The sequence below is a fragment of the Eublepharis macularius genome, chromosome 12 (assembly GCF_028583425.1).
Source record: "Eublepharis macularius isolate TG4126 chromosome 12, MPM_Emac_v1.0, whole genome shotgun sequence".
Classification (NCBI taxonomy): domain Eukaryota; kingdom Metazoa; phylum Chordata; class Lepidosauria; order Squamata; family Eublepharidae; genus Eublepharis; species Eublepharis macularius.
In genome coordinates this window covers 4,562,456-4,580,856 of record NC_072801.1, presented here as the reverse complement: position 1 = coordinate 4,580,856, position 18,401 = coordinate 4,562,456, and the positions used below count along the sequence as shown (strand labels likewise).

General features: G+C 48.1%; 1 protein-coding gene across 1 annotated transcript in view; it reads right to left on the bottom strand.

Annotated features, from left to right (window-relative positions):
* Positions 1-4,118: 4,118 nt before the first annotated feature.
* The window catches only part of TMEM114 (transmembrane protein 114), a 33,160-nt gene continuing 18,877 nt past the window's right edge, over positions 4,119-18,401 (bottom strand). The window contains exons 3-4 of the mRNA XM_054995365.1: positions 5,626-5,763; positions 4,119-4,351 (exon numbers count right to left, since the gene is read on the bottom strand). Coding sequence (XP_054851340.1) covers positions 4,119-4,351; positions 5,626-5,763 — 371 coding nt within the window. The remainder of the gene's footprint in view (positions 4,352-5,625; positions 5,764-18,401) is intronic.

The window sequence follows — 18,401 nt, the reverse complement described above, 5'->3', positions numbered from 1 at the left end:
GATAGAGAGTATGGCAGTTTGCCTCCTGATTAGGACCTGCCTATGGGAGCGCATCACACCCACCCATCCTTGGACAGCTCCATGGGCTACCGTAGGCTTCCAGGCCCTTAACGAAGGGCCATCTCTTCTACTGTGTGCCACCTCACATCTTCCCAGAGTCTCTTCCTAGGACAGCCCTGCCATAAAGTTGTGTGAGACGCCCCGACTCTTTGGAAACTCTCCCACAGGATGGGAGGGACACCAGGATATATGCCGGGATTTAATCATTCCATGGCAGCAGGTGCAGAATCCTGCGTTTTGAGAGCACTCCCTCGTCATCTTTTTAAACCCAAAAAGTGATGGTGAAAATGTTCATAGGCAACACCTGGTAAAAAGTGCATTGCTCCTACCTACTCTGTCACTCGCATTCGTTTGGTGACCAGTAAAAAAGTCCCTCTCTACCATGGCACGCCAGGCCTCCCTTTCCCAGAAAACTTTGTTTCTTTTAATAGAGCCATGTGATGTTCCGTGGCAGTAGATTTTAGTTTACAGTTGTCATTGCTGCTGTTCTTAATTACCAGCTGGTTTGAATTACAGCATTTTCACTGGATTGTTCCTTTGAATTCTTCTCTGAGTGCCAGAACAAAACTCCAAATAAATAAAGAACATGGATTTTGTGGCCACCAACAGCTTCAGCAGTTTCTTGTTAGTGGCTTGTAACAAATGATTTTTATACAAATGAGCTCAGCGATGCAGTTTTTCTCATCTGAGGCTTTTTACTTGGATGGTTTTATAGGTTTTGTCATCTTTTTTCATTTTTAATTGAAGAGGAGGCTTTTTCTGTAATTGTTTTTGTATGATTAGAAAACCACCTTCAGTCTGTTTTATACAAAAGGGATCAGGAAATGTGCGGTAAAAATATCAATAAGTAAATAAAATACCACGAAGGTCGGCCTTCAGCGTCCTTGCCTGGGGCCCACCTGAGGTGGCTACCTCTCTGGTCCTTCCACTGGGTAGATCTAAAATATTCTTGTAATCAGGGCTTTTTTTCTGGGAAAAGAGATGGCGGAACTCAGTGGGTTGCCCTCAGAGAAAATGGTCACATGGCTGGTGGCCCCGCCCCCTGATCTCCAGACAGAGGGGAGTTGAGATTGCCCTCCGCGCCACTCGGCGGCGTGGAGGGCAATCTCAACTCCCCTCTGTCTGGAGATCAGGGGGCGGGGCCACCAGCCATGTGACCATTTCCAAGAGGTTCCGGAACTCCGTTCCCCCGCGTTCCCCCTGAAAAAAAGCCCTGCTTTTAATGCTTTTCTCCTTGCATAATTAAGCTTCATCTTGATCCAATGCAAGCCAGCTGAGGATCATGGCAATTAAAGGGTGATAATAACCCATACGCTTTCCTGCCATGCTAGCAAAGCCAGTTCTAAAATGCAAGGGGAACATGTCACTGCTCCACGGAGCAAGGCCATTTATTTGCTCTGCACCCTGCCTGTGAGCAAGACAATATTACCTTTTAAATATTTGAGGAGGCCAGGCTGCCTGGGGAAGGCAAGGTAATCCTTCAGCAACCTGATGCGGGGATCCCAGGGTTGCTCTCACTGGCAAAATTCTGCAGAGCTTTGCAGGGGCAAAGTAGCCAATACCAAAAGATAATTATACTGAAAGCCTGGCTTGGCTTTTTAAAAAAAAAAAAAATTAAAACCCTTCTTACACTAGAACAAAATATGTTGAATTATAACTCTAACATACACACCACATGTGTATTCTGCTCTGGATTTTGGAAATAAATTTATGAGTGTGTAATCCAGAATGAAACGGGATTAACGAAGAGCTTCTCTGTTCAGCCTCTCTCTTCTTTTTTCTTTCACCTGTTGAAAGAAATTCTGCACCACCCATTTTTATAGCGAGAGTTCCTGATTCCTTTGACTTTTAATATAATTTTTATGCCATTATTACAATACAAGGCATTGACATGCCCCAAATAGAGGCAAAACTGAACAATTAAGATGTCTATATTTAATGGGGAAGGCTGCAGGTGAAGAAACAAACTGGTGCAAACATTAAGAGTCCTGGGTTGGATATACACAAACCAAAATCAAAACAGAGATTTTCAAGATGAACCAGCAGAGAATCAAGGTATTACAATTAGATTATATAGGGTGGGTGAACTACCCCGGGGAATGCCTGAACTGCAGCCCTGGACAGCTTCAGGCATCGCCTTTCCCTTTCTTAGCCATGTCATTTTACGATTTCACCACCAGATGGCAGCATGTCCTTTCCTTGTCTTGCTTGCGTGCTGTCGAGTTGCAGCCGACGAACGGGGCCGGCGGGGGGAATCAAGGCAAGAGACGCGCAGAGGTGCTTTGTCGTTGCCCGCCTCTGCATCGCAACCTTGGAGTTCCTTGGTGGTCTCCCGTCCAAGTACCACCCAGGGCCGGCCCTGCTTCCATCTTAGCCACGCAATTTTCATTTCATTCATGCATTTATTCCATTTATAGCCCGACCTCCCCACAAGCAGGCGCAGGGCGGGTTAAACAACATTTAACGGGAACACTCAAGGCAGTTAACAAACGGAAGCCTAAATATCCGCTAAAATACAACCCTTAATTAACCAATCATGAATAAAACAAAACAATACTAGCATATCTATTCCAAGTGGCAACTGAGAGATAAAAATGCTGTGCTTTCTCATGTACAAGGCAGCGCTGCAGTCCCCTCAAGCATTGAGCAGGCCGCGGTGGGGAGGGCAGGTGGAAACGCTCAGCCTCCACAGGCAGACATTTCTCAATCGCACCACAAGAGGGCAGTGTCTCCCCTCCCTGACCCAGCCTCCCCTGCAGTTTTTCCAATCCACTGGCAGATGGCAGCAGAGACCACCAGTTCCGCTTCCCAAACCTCCTTGAGGGCGGCGATTGTGACTTGCCGCGATGCGCAGGCCCCGAATCTGCTGCGAGACCGGCACGGATGCCTGCCAGGCTTGAAGTCTGCGCTCTCTTCTTGAAGAAGGGCTGGAACCTCTGCACACTACATCAGAATGGTGCAAGTGCGCGTATGCCTTTGGCTGGCAGAACAGAAACATTCTGAGCAGGGCTTTTTTTCTGGGAAAAGAGGTGGTGGAACTCAGTGGGTTGCCCTCGGAGAAAATGGTCACATGGCTGGTGGCCAGTTTCAAGAGGTTCCAGAACTCCGTGCCCCCTGAAAAAAGCCCTGATTCTGAGGCACTGCAAGCCGATTAATACAGGGTTGGAGCGAAAAAGGACTCCTGCAAATGATACCAGTTAGGTGTAGTGGTTAAGAGCTGCAGGACTCTAATCTGGAGAACCAGATTAGATTTGGGGTTTGATTCCCCACTCCTCCACTTGAAGGTCAGTCACAGCTTCTTGGAGCTCTCTCAGCCCCACCCACCTCACAGGGTGATTGTTGTGGGGATGATAATAACACACTTTGTAAACCACTTGAGTGTTGCATTGCGTTGTCCTAAAAAGCCTTATATAAACGAGTGTTGTTGATATGGCGCCCAGGATCCTGCGTTTAGCTTGTGTGTTTATAGAAAACATCCTGCCAACATACATTGGTTCCTCTTGTCATAGAATTAAAAGCCCTTGAGAGCAGAAATACAACCCCTCCCTCCTCTTAAACTCATGCCAGAGATGCATGCGTCCTGTGATTCTGCAGGAAAATGCGGTAGAGGTGCAGACAGAATTTTGCTCCCCAAGTAAGTTTCTAGGCCTCATGCTTGAAAGTTTCTAGGCCTCATGCTTGAAAGGATATGGGTGGTGCCTGCTGAAACATCAGCATCCAGAGGCATCAATTCCTAGAGGGTGAAGGCGGGGCTCGCCATAGCTGCTGCCTCCTTCCTGTGGCATGGTCATCAGAAGTTATTCAAGTAAGAAAAATCGTATTTTCTCTATTGGCATATTCCCTACCCCCAGAATACCCCATTTGAAAGTGTACAACTGTGGTTTTATTTTTCATCACCCATATAGTCAATATTCTCAGCAAACCAAGCTATTAAAGGAAAGGGCCCTGGAGAAAGTTATGCTGAATTCTTTGGACATAAATATCCCAAAAGGGGCACCTCCTTGGACATGCCAATAATCAGACTGAAACGTAAAGAGGGACTGGGCATCACAAGGACGTCAAATGGAGCAATTGTTCCTCCGTTTAAGGCCCACCATCCTAGCAGCCAGGAGAAACACCAGGCCAGTCAGGACCTCAGAGGCGAAGGAAAGCCACACAAAAGCCAGCGACCAGCTAAATTGGATGTTGACACCTTCCAGACCCTTCCTCCTGCCCAGAAGAAAGATGGTTTCCTTGAAGGCTGCAATGGCGAAGGCAATGTAGATGCTGACGCCGGCCAATGTGATGAGAGCTGGGGGGAAATTTAAAGACACAAACTAGAGACAGCGGTAGTGACAGCCAGTGGGGTGCCAATAGGTGCCACAGCCCCCTCCAAGGAGTTTTCTGGTGCCCCTTTTCTCCCCTAAAGCAAAGAGCCAACCTTGGCTTTTCCTCTTCAAAAGGTACTTGGCTGGGAACTTCTCATCGTTGTGTGATTGGCACAACCCTCCATGGCAACCATTTTGTGGTGGCACCCACTACAGGGTCATAAAATTCTTAAAGTGTCCACAAGCTCAACAAAGTTGGGGACCCCTGAGGTACAGAGCCCAAAGCCAGGGTACCAAAGAGCCAACAGGACCTGCGGTTCTTTTTCTGACTGGGATCCATAAAACTCATTTACGGAATCAAGCAGGAGATTTGTATTATCCTTGCAAGATGCTCAAGAACATATGTGACTAGAGTGATCTCAAACCCTTCCACCCCTCCAAATGTTGGAATTGCAACAGCCCTGCTTGATGCAGAGTACAAGAATCACTTCCATGTCTGAGCAGAAAATTACCATGAACTCCTTGAAAGGATGATGGCGCTTTGTGCTTTTAGTTTTTTAGGTTTAGTTCGATGCACCTTAGTAAGCATTCCAACAACTCTGCAAGGTAGGTCATTCTTAGTATCCCCAGGTGGGGAACCGAGAGTGAGGGAGTGGCTTGCCTAACGTTACCTGGAGAGTGAGGCAAGGGCCATTTCCACACATCCTTAAAGGGACGGCCCATGCACGGAACTCTGGCAGCTTCCCCCCTTCACTCCACACGTATCCAACTTCAAAACAGTAGCAGACTGTTTGGCCTCCGTTTTGTTGGTCACCATTTTGAAATTGGAGACATGTGGAGTGAAGGGGGAAAGCTGCTGGCATTCGGTGAGCGGGCTGTCCCTTTAAGGACGTGTGGAAATGGCCAAGATCTGGATCAGAGGTTTTTGCTCACCGCTTTCAGTCTTAGCTAGGGTTTTCAGCTCTGGGTTGTGAAATTCCTGGAGATTTTGAGGGTGGGGCCTGGGGAGGGGGTTTAAGAGGGAAGGGACTTCAGCAGGATGTAAAGGATATAAAGCAGGAGAATAGATTCTCCCCTCCGAAGCAGCTATTTTCTTCAGTGGAACTCATCTTTGTGGCTTGGAGATTGTTTGTAATTCCAGATCTCCAGCCACCATCTGATGGTTGGCCACGCTAGCTTAAGCATTAACCTGCCCCTGTATGTGGCAGGGTAGTTTAAGCGTCACGTGGATTTAAGCTCCACCCATGTCCCCACATACCTCCAAAGAGAAAGAGCAGCCCTGTCAGGAGCAGGCAGAAGTAGGCCTTGGCCAGGAGGCTAATGAAGCCGGTCATCCCCCCAAAGACCATCCAGACGAGGCTGAGAGGCAAGAGGATCACAAAAGTGCCCTGCATGTCTGGAGAGAGAGAGAGAGAATGGTGCGCAGAATCATGAGGCAGAACCCCACAACGGATGATAAAGAATTCCCCCCACCCACCCACCCACCCCACACATACCCAGCTCTCCCTCAGTGTCCCAGGGACACTGCAGAGGCCAATTCGGGCATCTTCCATTGTTTTCCCTTCCCATGCTGCCCTCTCTACACGAGACACCTAACACAGAGACACTTAAGTGTAAGGAGACACAATGTTAGCTGAAGGTAGTTTTAAAAGACAGAGCCAGCAGTGATCGCTCCTCAGAGGGTTTGTTAATTTCATCTTCACCTCCCCTTTGGGGAGGTGAAATTGACAGAGACTTAAGGGAGGCAAAGATGAAATTAACAAACTCTGAGGAGTGATCTCTGCCAGCTCTGTCTTTTTAAACTACCTCAGGGTAGAGAGATGAAATTGACAGAGACTTTGGCTCTGTACTTTTAAACTATGCTTCCCATCCTCTTATAAGATGCCTTGTGTAGAGAGACTCTCACTCTTGCCTCTTTTCAATGCTCCAAAAGCAATGAGGATGCTTGGTTTTCATTTTAAAAGGTTTGTTCAAGAATGAAGGCAGTCGGGTTTTTTAACATTTCTGCAGAAACCATGACCCTGCAGTCAAGCTTCTATCACTGCCTTGATTGTGAAATTTGATTTTAGACGGAAGCAATCTGGGGACCTACAAGGAATTGGAAGGGGGAGAGCAACAGTTTGTAAATTTCCCCCTCCTGCACCCAAATGTCCCTCCCAGATTTGACCAGCTCTCAGGGCCCTTAGTAGGTTCATCTCCCAGCCTGTCCCCCTCTGCACCTTTAACCTTAATTGACTCTCAGTAGTCCCATATGCCTCCATAGGTGTAAACTACTGGGGGGGGCTGAGGGGCTCAAGCCCCCCAGTTTTGGCCAGGGGCACTGAGCCCTCCCCCCAGGCAACCAGTGAACTAATGGAACCTGAGGGGCTCAAGACCCCTTGGATTTGGCCGGGGGGGGGGGGGAGCAGTGACAAACTGACATGAGGGACTCAGTTACAATGGCAGATGAAACTCTGGATTGTATCATGTAACAATTTCAATGGTTCTCTTGGGCTTTGTTCTGTTATTTTGCTCTTATGTATTTCTGTGTTTATTAAGAATTTATAATTTAAAAAAGGAATTGTGGTTTATATAAACAACTTACAAATAAATGTTACAGAAGAATTAAGAGACTGATGGAAGATATATGATTTTGAAAATCAGGCTCCAGGAAGGCAAGATTTTACACACTAGCAATAATATATGCGCCAAAAAATGCAAGAGAAATTTTTTATGAAAATGTTTTCCAATTCATTTTCAGTTTTCAAGAAGATAATGATCAGAGACATGAATGGGGTAATGGATCTTTAAAAAAAAAAGGTGAAAAAATCCAAAGGAGATAAACTTCCCCAAAATGTATTTAGTTACATGGAAATGTTACAATTAGAAGATGCTTGGAGGATCAAAAATCTGAATACTGGAGACTATACTTCCTTTTCTAACACACACCAAACACATTTAAGGATTGATATGTGCTGGATATAAAAAACAGGGTTAACATACCTGTAACTTATGTTCATCGAGTTCTTCTGTGCTGACACACATGGGGACTGCGCAGGCGCAGGCCAGCCGCCGGAGAATTTTCTAGAGCTTCCATGGCTCTGAAGGGGCCGTTTGTCGCGCGCCTCAGCGACCGTTTTCCCGCCCAAACGGTCACGTGATCCTCCAGCGACCAACGGCCCCTTCCCTCAGTTCTCCTTTGCCGCCGCTTGACCAATACACTTCAGCCATAACACCTTAAAAACACCAATTTCCGTTACAGCCATCACAATATCGTGCATTGGAGTTCACAGCGGGGTAGGAGGGAGGGTTGTGTGTCAGCACAGAAGAACTCGATGAACATAAGTTACAGGTATGTTAACCCTGTTTTCATCTTCGTTCTTCTGTGCCTCCACACATGGGAGTGTACCAAGCTTCACACAATAAGGAAGGCGGGGGTGAAGTCCAACACAATTTTATTAAGCAAACAAGAACAAGAATAAATAGATATGCATATATACATCTATGTAAAAATACTGTGTAGGGACACATAAATACTCAATATTTACATATATACACACCCCCAGGTACATATATACACACTTTCACTCAAGGGTACCCAGCAGGTACGCCAAGAAAGTCATTCCAAAACTCCCTCAGGAAAAAAGGGAGTGTAAGACAGCCTTGGCCACAGATACATCCTGCTCCGCATTGACATCAACGGCGTAATGCCTGACAAAGGTGTCTGCAGAGGACCATGCGGCTGCTTTACAAATGTTAACCAGGGGCACCTCCCTGAGGAGTGCCGAAGAGGATGCTTGGGACCGCGTGGAGTGGGCTCTGACACGAAGCGGGCAAGCCACCCCTGCCAGGGAATAGGCCTTGCTAATGGCCGTCACAATCCACCTAGACAGGGTCTGCGAGGAAGCCCTGTTACCCTTTTCCTTGGCCCCAAAACATACAAACAGGTGAGGACAGGTGCGGAATTCCTTTGTCCTATCAAGGTAATAGGCTAAGGCCCTCTTCAAGTCTAGGGAATGAAGGGCCTTTTCCCCCTTAGAGGAAGGTTGAGGAAAGAATGCAGGCAGTGAGATATCCTGCGAGAGGTGGAAGGCGGACACCACCTTGGGCAGGAACCCGAGGCAGGGACGCAGGACCACCTTGTTGGGATGAAACACAAGAAAGGGAGGGTCAGACCGCAGTGCAGACAGCTCACTGACCCTCCTGGCCGATGTGACGGCCACCAAGAATGCTACCTTGTAGGATAGCATGTCCAAGGGGCATGTAGCCATAGGTTCAAATGGAGGCAACATGAGACGTGAGAGTACCAAGGACAGTGACCACTGAGGCACTGGCGCCGACACAGGTGGGTAAAGATTGTACATGCCCTTAAGGAACTGGCGGGATTGTGGGTGAGAAAACACCGTAGCACCCTCAACTCGGGTGTGAGCAGCTGATATCGCTGCCAGGTGGACCTTGAGGGAGGACACCTTCAAACCCAAGCCACGCAAGTGGCACAAATACTCGAACACAACCCCCAAGGGACTGCTGTCAGGCACCACCCCTCTGGCAAGTGCCCAGAGCTCAAACCTGCGCCACTTGGCCGCATAAGCGCGCCTAGTGGATGGCCGACGAGCATTCAGGAGGACCCTCTGTACCTCGTCAGTAAAGCCTATCGGGGAGGAACGATCCGCCAAGCCGTTAGGTGCAGCTTCCTGGGATCGTGGTGGACCAGGCTCCCGTTTAGGAGAAGGTCTTGCCGAGGGGGCAGACTCACATACGTCCGTTGGGACATCTGTAGGAGCTTCGGGAACCAAACCTGCCGTGGCCAGAAGGGGGCCACTAGGATGCAGTCCGTCCCGTCCTCCTCTATCTTGCACAGGACCCTGGGAATCAAGGGGAACGGAGGAAACATGTAGTGCAAGCCCTGCGTCCACGTAAACTGGAAGGCATCCCCAATAGAGAGGGGGTCGCTCCCCGCCCTGGAACAGAACGTGTGGGCCTTGGTGGTCGCCGCAGTGGCGAACACGTCTATCACTGGATAACCCCACATCTGGAAGATCGGCCCAACGCACTCTACGTTCAGTTCCCACTCGTGGTCCAGTAAAGGGACCCTGCTGAGGGCATCTGCCCGGGCATTGTCCGACCCAGCCACGTGTATAGCACGGAGCGACACGCCGTTCTTGATAGCCCACTGCCAAGTGAGTGTGGCTTCCCGGCACAGGGCCATGGACACTGTGCCCCCCTGCTGATTCACGTAGTACATGGCAGTCGTGTTGTCCGTCTGCACCAACACATGACGATTTCTCAGCAGTGCTGTAAGAGACACAAGTGCGAAACGAATGGCCCTTAGTTCAAGCACATTAATATGGAGGGTCTTTTCCCTGTCAGACCAGACATCTTGCACAGACACATCACCACAGTAAGCCCCCCATCCCAACAGAGAGGCATCAGTGGTAACCGTGATGTCATGGTGTTGATACCCAAAAGGGGTCCCCTTAAACAAGTTGTCATCAGACAGCCACCAGTCCAAGGAGGAGAGGACGACCCTTGGGATAGAGAATTTGAGGGACAGAGGGTGCAGCAGAGCATCGTACCTCCGCACAAACCAGTTCTGGAGAGGGCGCATACGCAGCCTAGCGAAAGGCACCACAGAGGTGGCCGCTGCCATATGCCCTAGTAGGCACTGGATAGTGCGCACAGACTGGAATCGGTTCCTTTTAAACATGGACACTAGACCCCTTAGGGACCGAGCCCTCTCCAAGGGGAGCAGGGCCTTACCCTCCACAGAGTCTAACAGTGCACCAATGTAGGACACCTTGCAGCTGGGCACCAGTTTGGATTTCTCCAAGTTCACCAGGAGCCCCAGGCGTTGGCAAGTGCTAAGTACCAAGCCAATGTCCTGCACCAGCCTAGACTCCGATTCAGCCACGATGAGCCAGTCATCGAGGTACGGAAAGATGGTACAGCCTTCCTCCCGTAGGAAGGAAACCACAGGGGCCACACATTTAGTGAACACTCGTGGGGCAGTGGACAGGCCAACGGGGAGCACCTTATACCGGAAAACCCTTTGCCGGTAAACAAAACTCAGGTACTTCCTGTGCTCCTTCCGTATGCCCACGTGAAAGTATGCGTCTTTCAAGTCAAGAACCGCAAACCAATCCCCCTGTTTCAGCAAGGCGATCACAGCCGCCAACGTAACCATTTTGAATTTGGTCACCTTGAGGAAGGCATTAAGGCCCCTCAGATCTAAAATGGGACGTAAGCCCCCATCCTTCTTAGGGACCAGGAAGAACCTAGAGAAGAAACCCTTTACAGAGTCCTCATAGGGCAATTCTTCCACAGCACCCTTGGCCAAGAGCGACACGATCTCTGCATCCAGCTCGGCCATAGTGTTATTGACAGCTGTCAGGGGTGAACTGCATCTAGGCAGCTCAACAAACTCCAGCCCGTACCCCAGTTCAACAATAGTTAAGACCCATGAGTCAGATGTTATTGACTCCCACTCAGAGATGAGTGGACTAAGTCTGTCCGAAAAGTTCGGGGATACGGCTGGCGCGACCCGTCAGTACTGCCTCCCGGCGCCCTGCTGGTCTTTCTGCTGGGCCGGTTGCTGTGCCTGACGAGGCTTGAAAGGCCGACGCCTCCTCTGCTGTTGTGCGGGAGGGTAAGGCCGCTGCTGGTAGGCAGGATACTGTTGGTAGCCCGGCCGCTGCTGTTGGTATCTGCCCTGGTAGTGGTAAGGGCCGGACCGGGGAGCGTACCGTGACCTGGAGGAGGGCTTGTCCGCTGGAGCCAGACCCAAGGACCGCGCCGTCTGCCTGTCCTCTTTTTTCTTTTTCAGGGTCTCGTCGGTCGATTTGGAGAACAGCGAGTCCCCTTCAAAGGGCATGCTCTCCACCCTGGAACGCACCTCTTGGGACAGGGTCGTCGACCGCAACCAGGAGTGGCGCCTGAGGACCACCGCCGAAGCCATTCCCCGAGCAGCGGTGTCAGCAGCGTGGCTCCCAGCATTCATTTGCTGTTTAGACAGCCGGACAGCCTCTGTTTGCAGCAGGGACACCACAGCCTTCTGCTCAGGAGGGAGGTCCCGGGTATAGGATGCCAACTTCTCCCAGAGGTACAGCTGGTACCCTGCCATGATGGTCTGGTAGTTGGCAATCCTCAGACCCAGTGAAGCAACGATGTATTGGCGCCTGCCCATGGCATCAAGCTTCTTGCCCTCTTTATCGGCAGGCACCGAGGAGTGACCCGATCGTCGGGGGTTGAATTCCTCTGTGACCAAGGAGGAAGGTGGAGGGTGTTTCACCAACGCCGGCCAGGTGCCCTGCTTGATCTTGTAAAGCTGCTCGATGCGCTTGGATGTTGGAGGTTGATCACAGGGCACCTGCCACACCTTCTCCACAATCTCCTCAATACCCTCGAGCATGGGAAAGCCAACGTACGCCGGATTATCCCCATAGATACGTTTGAGGAGCTTGTCCTTGGTCTGGGGAACAGCCGAAGAGATGTCCATCTCGAGAGCCTTGGCCATCCTTGCCATCTGGTCGGCGTAGATGCGGAGGTCCTCGAATGGCGAGTCCGCAGATGGCACTAGCTCCTCAGCCGGCGATGGTTCGGACCAGGACTCCGACTGGTAGCCGCCAAAGCTCTCCCCATCCTCCTCATCGGAACCGAGCTGGGATTCCGGAACCTGGAGCGGAGGGGGAGCCCACGCCGACCTCGATGTCGAAGGCCTCGGTTCCGACACGGAGAAGCCCGCAGGTGCCCCCTCCCATTGGCAACGGTATGGCGAGGGGAGGTAGGAAGCCTGCCGATGCCGGGACGCAGTGGACCGGACTGATCGGACACTGTCCCCGGAACCATGCCGCTCACGACCGACCGGAGATGGAGACGGACGGGCAGGCGACGGACGGCTCCGACGAGGAGACGGGCTCGGTTCCAGCCTCGGCGACCGAAGGGGAAGCGATGGTCGGCTCCGACGGTGCGGGCTCGGCTCCGGCCCCGACGAGAATTCCGCGGGCACCGTCTCGAAGGCCATCGGATCCGGCACAGGAACGGTGATGTCTTCTGGCTCCGGGGAGCCCAGGTGAGGGGAAGGCGTGTGAGGAAGCACGATGACCTCCTCCTGAGGAGCGGGACGCGGCGACCGATGATGCTTGGTCTTCTTCTTCTTCTTCGCTGGTTCCGAAGAAGACCTCGGAACCGACGCGCTCCTCACCTTCGAAGGGGACCTCGGCTTCGACCTCTTAGGCTTCATCGGAACCGATCCGGACGTCGGTTCCGACCGGGGACTCGGTACCAGGATCCTCGGTTCCGACGTAGGTCTCGGATCCGACCTGGTAGATGACGCGCTACGGGGCGGCCGCACCGGTCCCTGCGCTGGAGAGGCCGCTCTCGACGCCGAGGTACTCGGGGGACGCGGTTTCGACCCCGACCTCGCGGAGGCCACTGAGCCAGCTCTGGAATGCCGTTCGGCAGAGGGGCTTGGGCCGGCCTTGGAGGAGGGCAACGGAGCGCCTCCGGACATGACCTTCTGCCACAGGGAGGAGTTCAGTCGGGCCTTGCGCTCCTGCCGGGCCTTGCTGGTGAAACCCTGGCAAATTTTACAGGCCGTCACATTATGGGTCTCCCCCAAACAGAACAGGCACAGTTCATGGCCATCGGTCTTGGCCATTTTCGTGTGGCATTGGAGACAATGCTTGAAGAGAGCCTTTGAGGCCATCTTCAGGGGCACGCGAAAGGAAGGTCAAAAACAGTCCTAGTCAAATTACCGAGTCCACAACAAAGTCCAAAACGAGATCCGAAGAATAGTCGAGGTCACGAAGTCCGAAGTCAAAAGCCAAGCAATCAGTCAGAATAAAGCACGAAGCACAAAAAAGCATAGAGCAACGAAGCTCACGTTCTCTCCAAGCGGCGGCAAGAAGAGAACTGAGGGAAGGGGCCGTTGGTCGCTGGAGGATCACGTGACCGTTTGGGCGGGAAAACGGTCGCTGAGGCGCGCGACAAACGGCCCCTTCGGAGCCATGGAAGCTCTAGAAAATTCTCCGGCGGCTGGCCTGCGCCTGCGCAGTCCCCATGTGTGGAGGCACAGAAGAACGAAGATGAACACCTGAGTTATTTATATTGTGTATTATATTATACGTTTACTCTCTTTTTTTCTTGATGTAATTATACTTGTGCTATTGTTTTTATTATATTTTCTCTGTTCTGCTTATATTTATAAAAATAAATTTTATATTAAAAAAGAATTTATACACTGCCTTAAAATACCTATGGCTATGGCCCACACTAAGTAGCTTAGTCCTTAACCCTGGCTGATTCCATCCACTTTCAATGTAGCAACAGTCAGATTGCAAGGCCTCTGTTGGACATAATTGCAACATAATTGCTTGGCTCCAATTTACATTTAGAAAACAAAACAATGGCCCGCAAACTAAAAATGCTTTTTACAATTCCCCAAAAAAGGATGCCAAAGAGTACAGCAACTATCGAACTATCGCATTAATTTCCCATGCAAACAAAGTGATGCTCAAAATTCTAAAGCAAAGACTTACCATATATAGAATGAGAAATGCCAGATGTTCAAGCTGCATTCAGAAAAGAAAGAGGCACCAGAGATCACATTGCAAATTTATGATGGCTAATGGAACATAGTGAATTTCAGAAGAAAATCAGCCTGTGTTTTATAGATTACAGCAAAGCTTTTGTCTGTGTGGATCATGAAAAACTATGGAGAGTGTTAAAAGAAATGGGCGTGCCACAACATCTGATTTGATGTGCAACCTGTACTCTGGACAAAGGGCTACTGTCAGGTCAGAATATGGTGAAACAGAATGGTTTCCAATTGGCAAAGGTGTCAGACAAGGATGCATATTATCTCCCTACCTGTTCAACCTCTATGCAGAGTATATCATAAGGAAAGCTAGATTAGATCTAAAAGAAGGTGGAGTGAAAATTGGTGGAAGGAACATTAACAATTTGAGATATGCAGATCACACCATGTTACTGGCAGAAAATAGTGAAGATTTGAAATGACTACTGATGAAGGTTAAAGGAGAAAGCGCCAAAGCAGGATTACAACTGAACATCAAGAAGACAAAAGTAAGGACTACTGAAGAATAACACAATTTTAAAGTTAAGAATGAGGACATTAAAATTGTATAAGATTTTCTATTCCTTGGCTCAATCATCAACCAAAAGGGATACTGAAATGAAGAAATCAGAAGAAGATTGAGATCTGCGATGCCACAATTTAGTAAATTTCAGCACTAAGTCACCCTTATGAATCAAGACTCCTGTATACAGCTCCTGATATAGCAATACCTCTGATCCAGCCTCAGGCACCACCACCCTCCCCAGGAAATCGTAAAGTCTATGCCTCTGCATGCCTCTCAAGGCATGCTCAGTCCTTCAGCCTTTTGGGAGGGGGCTTCTTCTTTTAGTTAATGTATAATGTCCCTGTTGTTTCTGTGTCTTCAGTAGCTCACATCTGCTTGCTTGCTTGGGTGAGGGTCAATCTGATTTTCCAGCTTTTGAGACTGGCATAATGTTTGTTGTCATATATTTGATTTAATCAAATTAAACAGTGATCGCCGTTGTTTCTGGACCATGGCCGTTGGACCGTGGAGCTCTGGAAACAGAACCAGGGAAAACGGCTTTTGTTGTCTGCTGAGTAAACAGTTTCTGGATCACAGCTGTGTTTGTTTGCCATTTGTCCTTTGGCGCAAGTAACTCTTGGTTACCTTTTTTAACAGGTTTTTGTATTGGTGGCTAATGGATAACTGGAGATTCCTCAAAGGTCTCTGTTGCTTCCTAGGAGCCTCTGGGCAGAGCCTGGCCTTATCACTTGTTTTCTGCCCAGGCAATGGCTTTCGGATTTGTCTTGGCTGATCCTTTCCACAGGGGCTATCTTCCCAACAGCTGGATAAACAGAGGATTGCTGGGTGCTTCTCAGCGGCTTTGTGACCTTTGGTGATGTCTACTCTCTGGCTGCAGAGGACCTGGGCTTACCCCTCCCCTGGCTTTCCTTCCTTCTGCACCCACAGCCATCAGGCACCTCAGTGAGCCCCATGCGGCAGCTCTGTTATATAGTGGGGAGGGAGCTGTAACTCTGGGGAGGTAAACTACTGTGGAAAAGAAAGCCCAATAACAAATTGGCCTGATGTTTCTTGGTTGGCATAATTAATTCTGAAAAGTTGGATCTTTTGCCCATCAGTGCTGTCATGAGGACTAGACACATGACTTTAAAAAAAAGGAAATTGAAATGCTTGGGAAGCTGGATTTCGCAGCCAAGACCATATTCTGCAACTGTAGACTTATTCTTTATGTACCCTCCTGGCTACAGAACAGGCGACGTGGCACCCTGGCTGTCCACTTGGCATGCTGAATCTCCTTCCTCTTCAGCTGGTTCAAACTAAACCACCCCAACAGCTGTAGCGCCCCCTACCCCTCCATGCAGTGCCCAGTCCTCCCATTTGCCCTGTGCCCTGATATCGTTACAATCTGCACTTTGTTGCCCCCATCCCACACTCACCACAGCTACCATTGTGCATAAGATAAGGAAAGACATCAAAATGATTTCACGCTGTGGGCTACCTTGTACTGAGATACCACGGAACAAGGAATTGCATGTGGGTCTCTTTGTAAGGCGCCTTACACTTTTGGTGATACTTGCATTCTGCTTAATGACCATGAGAACTCAAAACCCACTTGTCCACATTTGAAGCAAGCTGAGCTGGACTTTGGCTGTATTATGGGATTGTATGTCCTTTCCATATTCTTGCTAGGATATGGGCCTGGGAAATGGGGGTGGGGGTGGGGGCTCCAATCTGTTTTAATGCTGCTATGGCCGTCAATCAGTGATCCAAATCCAGTCCTTAATCACAGCTGCCATTACTCCATTATTCTCATTAACCAAACTGACAAGAGTGCCCCGTGCTCCAACCACAGTCCGGCACGTAGAGGCAGGGCCACATCTAGACATTCATCTCTGTCTATTTCCCACCACCCACTAGTGCCTGCAGATGAAAAGCTCTGTGCCCTTCAGTATCACACGACAATGCTGAGAAAGAGGTTAAATAAAGACATCTGGCAGTAGAAAATTTAATCTCAAATAAATTTCTTCTTGTTGTCCCAGTATAATTCAGACATGACTAGCTTCTTGAGGCTTGTATTAGGATCACTCCGTGCTGAAAGGATCACAGGTGTTCATTTTTTTTTTGAAAAAATTTTTATTGGGTTAGGATCAAATGTTTACACATTACAGTCAATATTCCCATTTCCCAATTTCTAACCCCCTCCCTTTCCCCCCCCCCATTTTGTTGACTTCCAACAGTTTTCCAACCCTTTATCCCTTTTCCCTTACTCTTTATATATTCCTCTATCTAACAAATATATATTCTCCCTTTATTCTAAGCAATACTTCTTTAACTATTTTTAATACTCTGTACCCTGACTATGAGTCCCTTTTTCCATAATGGATAAACAATTTATCCCATTTTTCATTATTTCACTTTCAAATATTTCTATATATCATAAACTATGTAAACCATACATTCATATAAATCAGCCAGTTTAACTTATACTCTATATATTATTCATTCTATCTTCTTCTTTCTATTTTAGTTATATTTGTTTACATTAGTATTTCTATTCCCCTTCAATCATAAGTCTATATATGATATCAATCAATTTGACTCATATACAACTTCAAATAAACATATTCAGTTTGGTACACTGTACGGAATCAAAAAGAAGATATTATTAGTTAATCAATCCTTATAGTTAACCCTTATGATTAATTATTTTCTATCAATATTCTATTTATTATTCTATATATATCAATCTAATATCATAACTGCTTAGAAATTCTCTTTTACCTCTTCTCCTCCCCGGTAAAGTCACCCCCCTCTACATTTTATTGTACTTCAGTAGTTCTCAAACTGCCACAGTTCTCCTCCCACCTCCCATTTCTTCTCCAAATATTGTTTCAGCTTCTCCCAGTCTGTGTTAAACTGTCCTGAGTCCAGGTTTCTCAATTTTCTTGTCATTTTGTCCATTTCTGCCATATACAGCAATTTGTGGATCCAATCTTCAATGGTTGGCACTTCTTGTATTTTCCATTTTTGCGCATACAAAAGTCTAGCTGCTGCCGTCATGTAAAATATCAACGTCCTATGATGGGCTGGAATTCCCTCCATTCCCAAGTTTAGTAGCAGGAGTTCTGGGTTCTTATTAATTTGAAATTGTAAAATCTCACTCATTTCTCTTATTATTTCCCCCCAGTACTGCCTAGCTACCTCACATGTCCACCACATATGGTAGAGGGAGCCCTCATGCTTCCTGCATTTCCAGCATTTATTAGAAGTGTTCAAATTCCCTAGCGCAATCTTCTTTGGTGTCATGTACCAACGGTAAATCATTTTGTAAATGTTCTCTTTAATACTAGTGCATGTCGTTGTCTTCATTGTAGTCTTCCACAAGTATTCCCATGCCTCCATTGTTATTTCTTTGTTGAAATTTATGGCCCATTTCACCATTTGTCCTTTAACTATTTCATCCTCAGTATACCATTTCAGCAGTGCTTGGTATACCTTGGATATTCTTTTCTTGTCCTCTTTAAGAAGGGTCTGCTCTAGTTCCGAGTTTTCTGTTCGTATACCTCCCTTTACAGAGTCCGAGTTATATAAATCTCTAATCTGTCTATACTGGAACCAATCATAATAAGGTGATAGTTCCTCCTGAGTCTTTATTCTGAGTTTAGATTCTTCAGTTCTAGTTATTTCTTTATAAGTTAGACATTGTTGCTCATTATCAACAGCTCTCGGATCTATCACCTCATATGGAACTACCCACAAAGGGGTTCCTTCTTCCAGATAGATTCTATACTTCTTCCAGATTATATATAAACTTCTCCGTATATAGTGATGCAGGAACATCGAGTTCGCCTTTACTTTATCATGCCATAAGTATGCGTGCCATCCAAATATTTTTTTATATCCCTCTAGGGCTAGTAATTTCTTGTTCTTTAATGTCATCCATTCTTTCAACCACACCAAGCAAATTGCATCATGA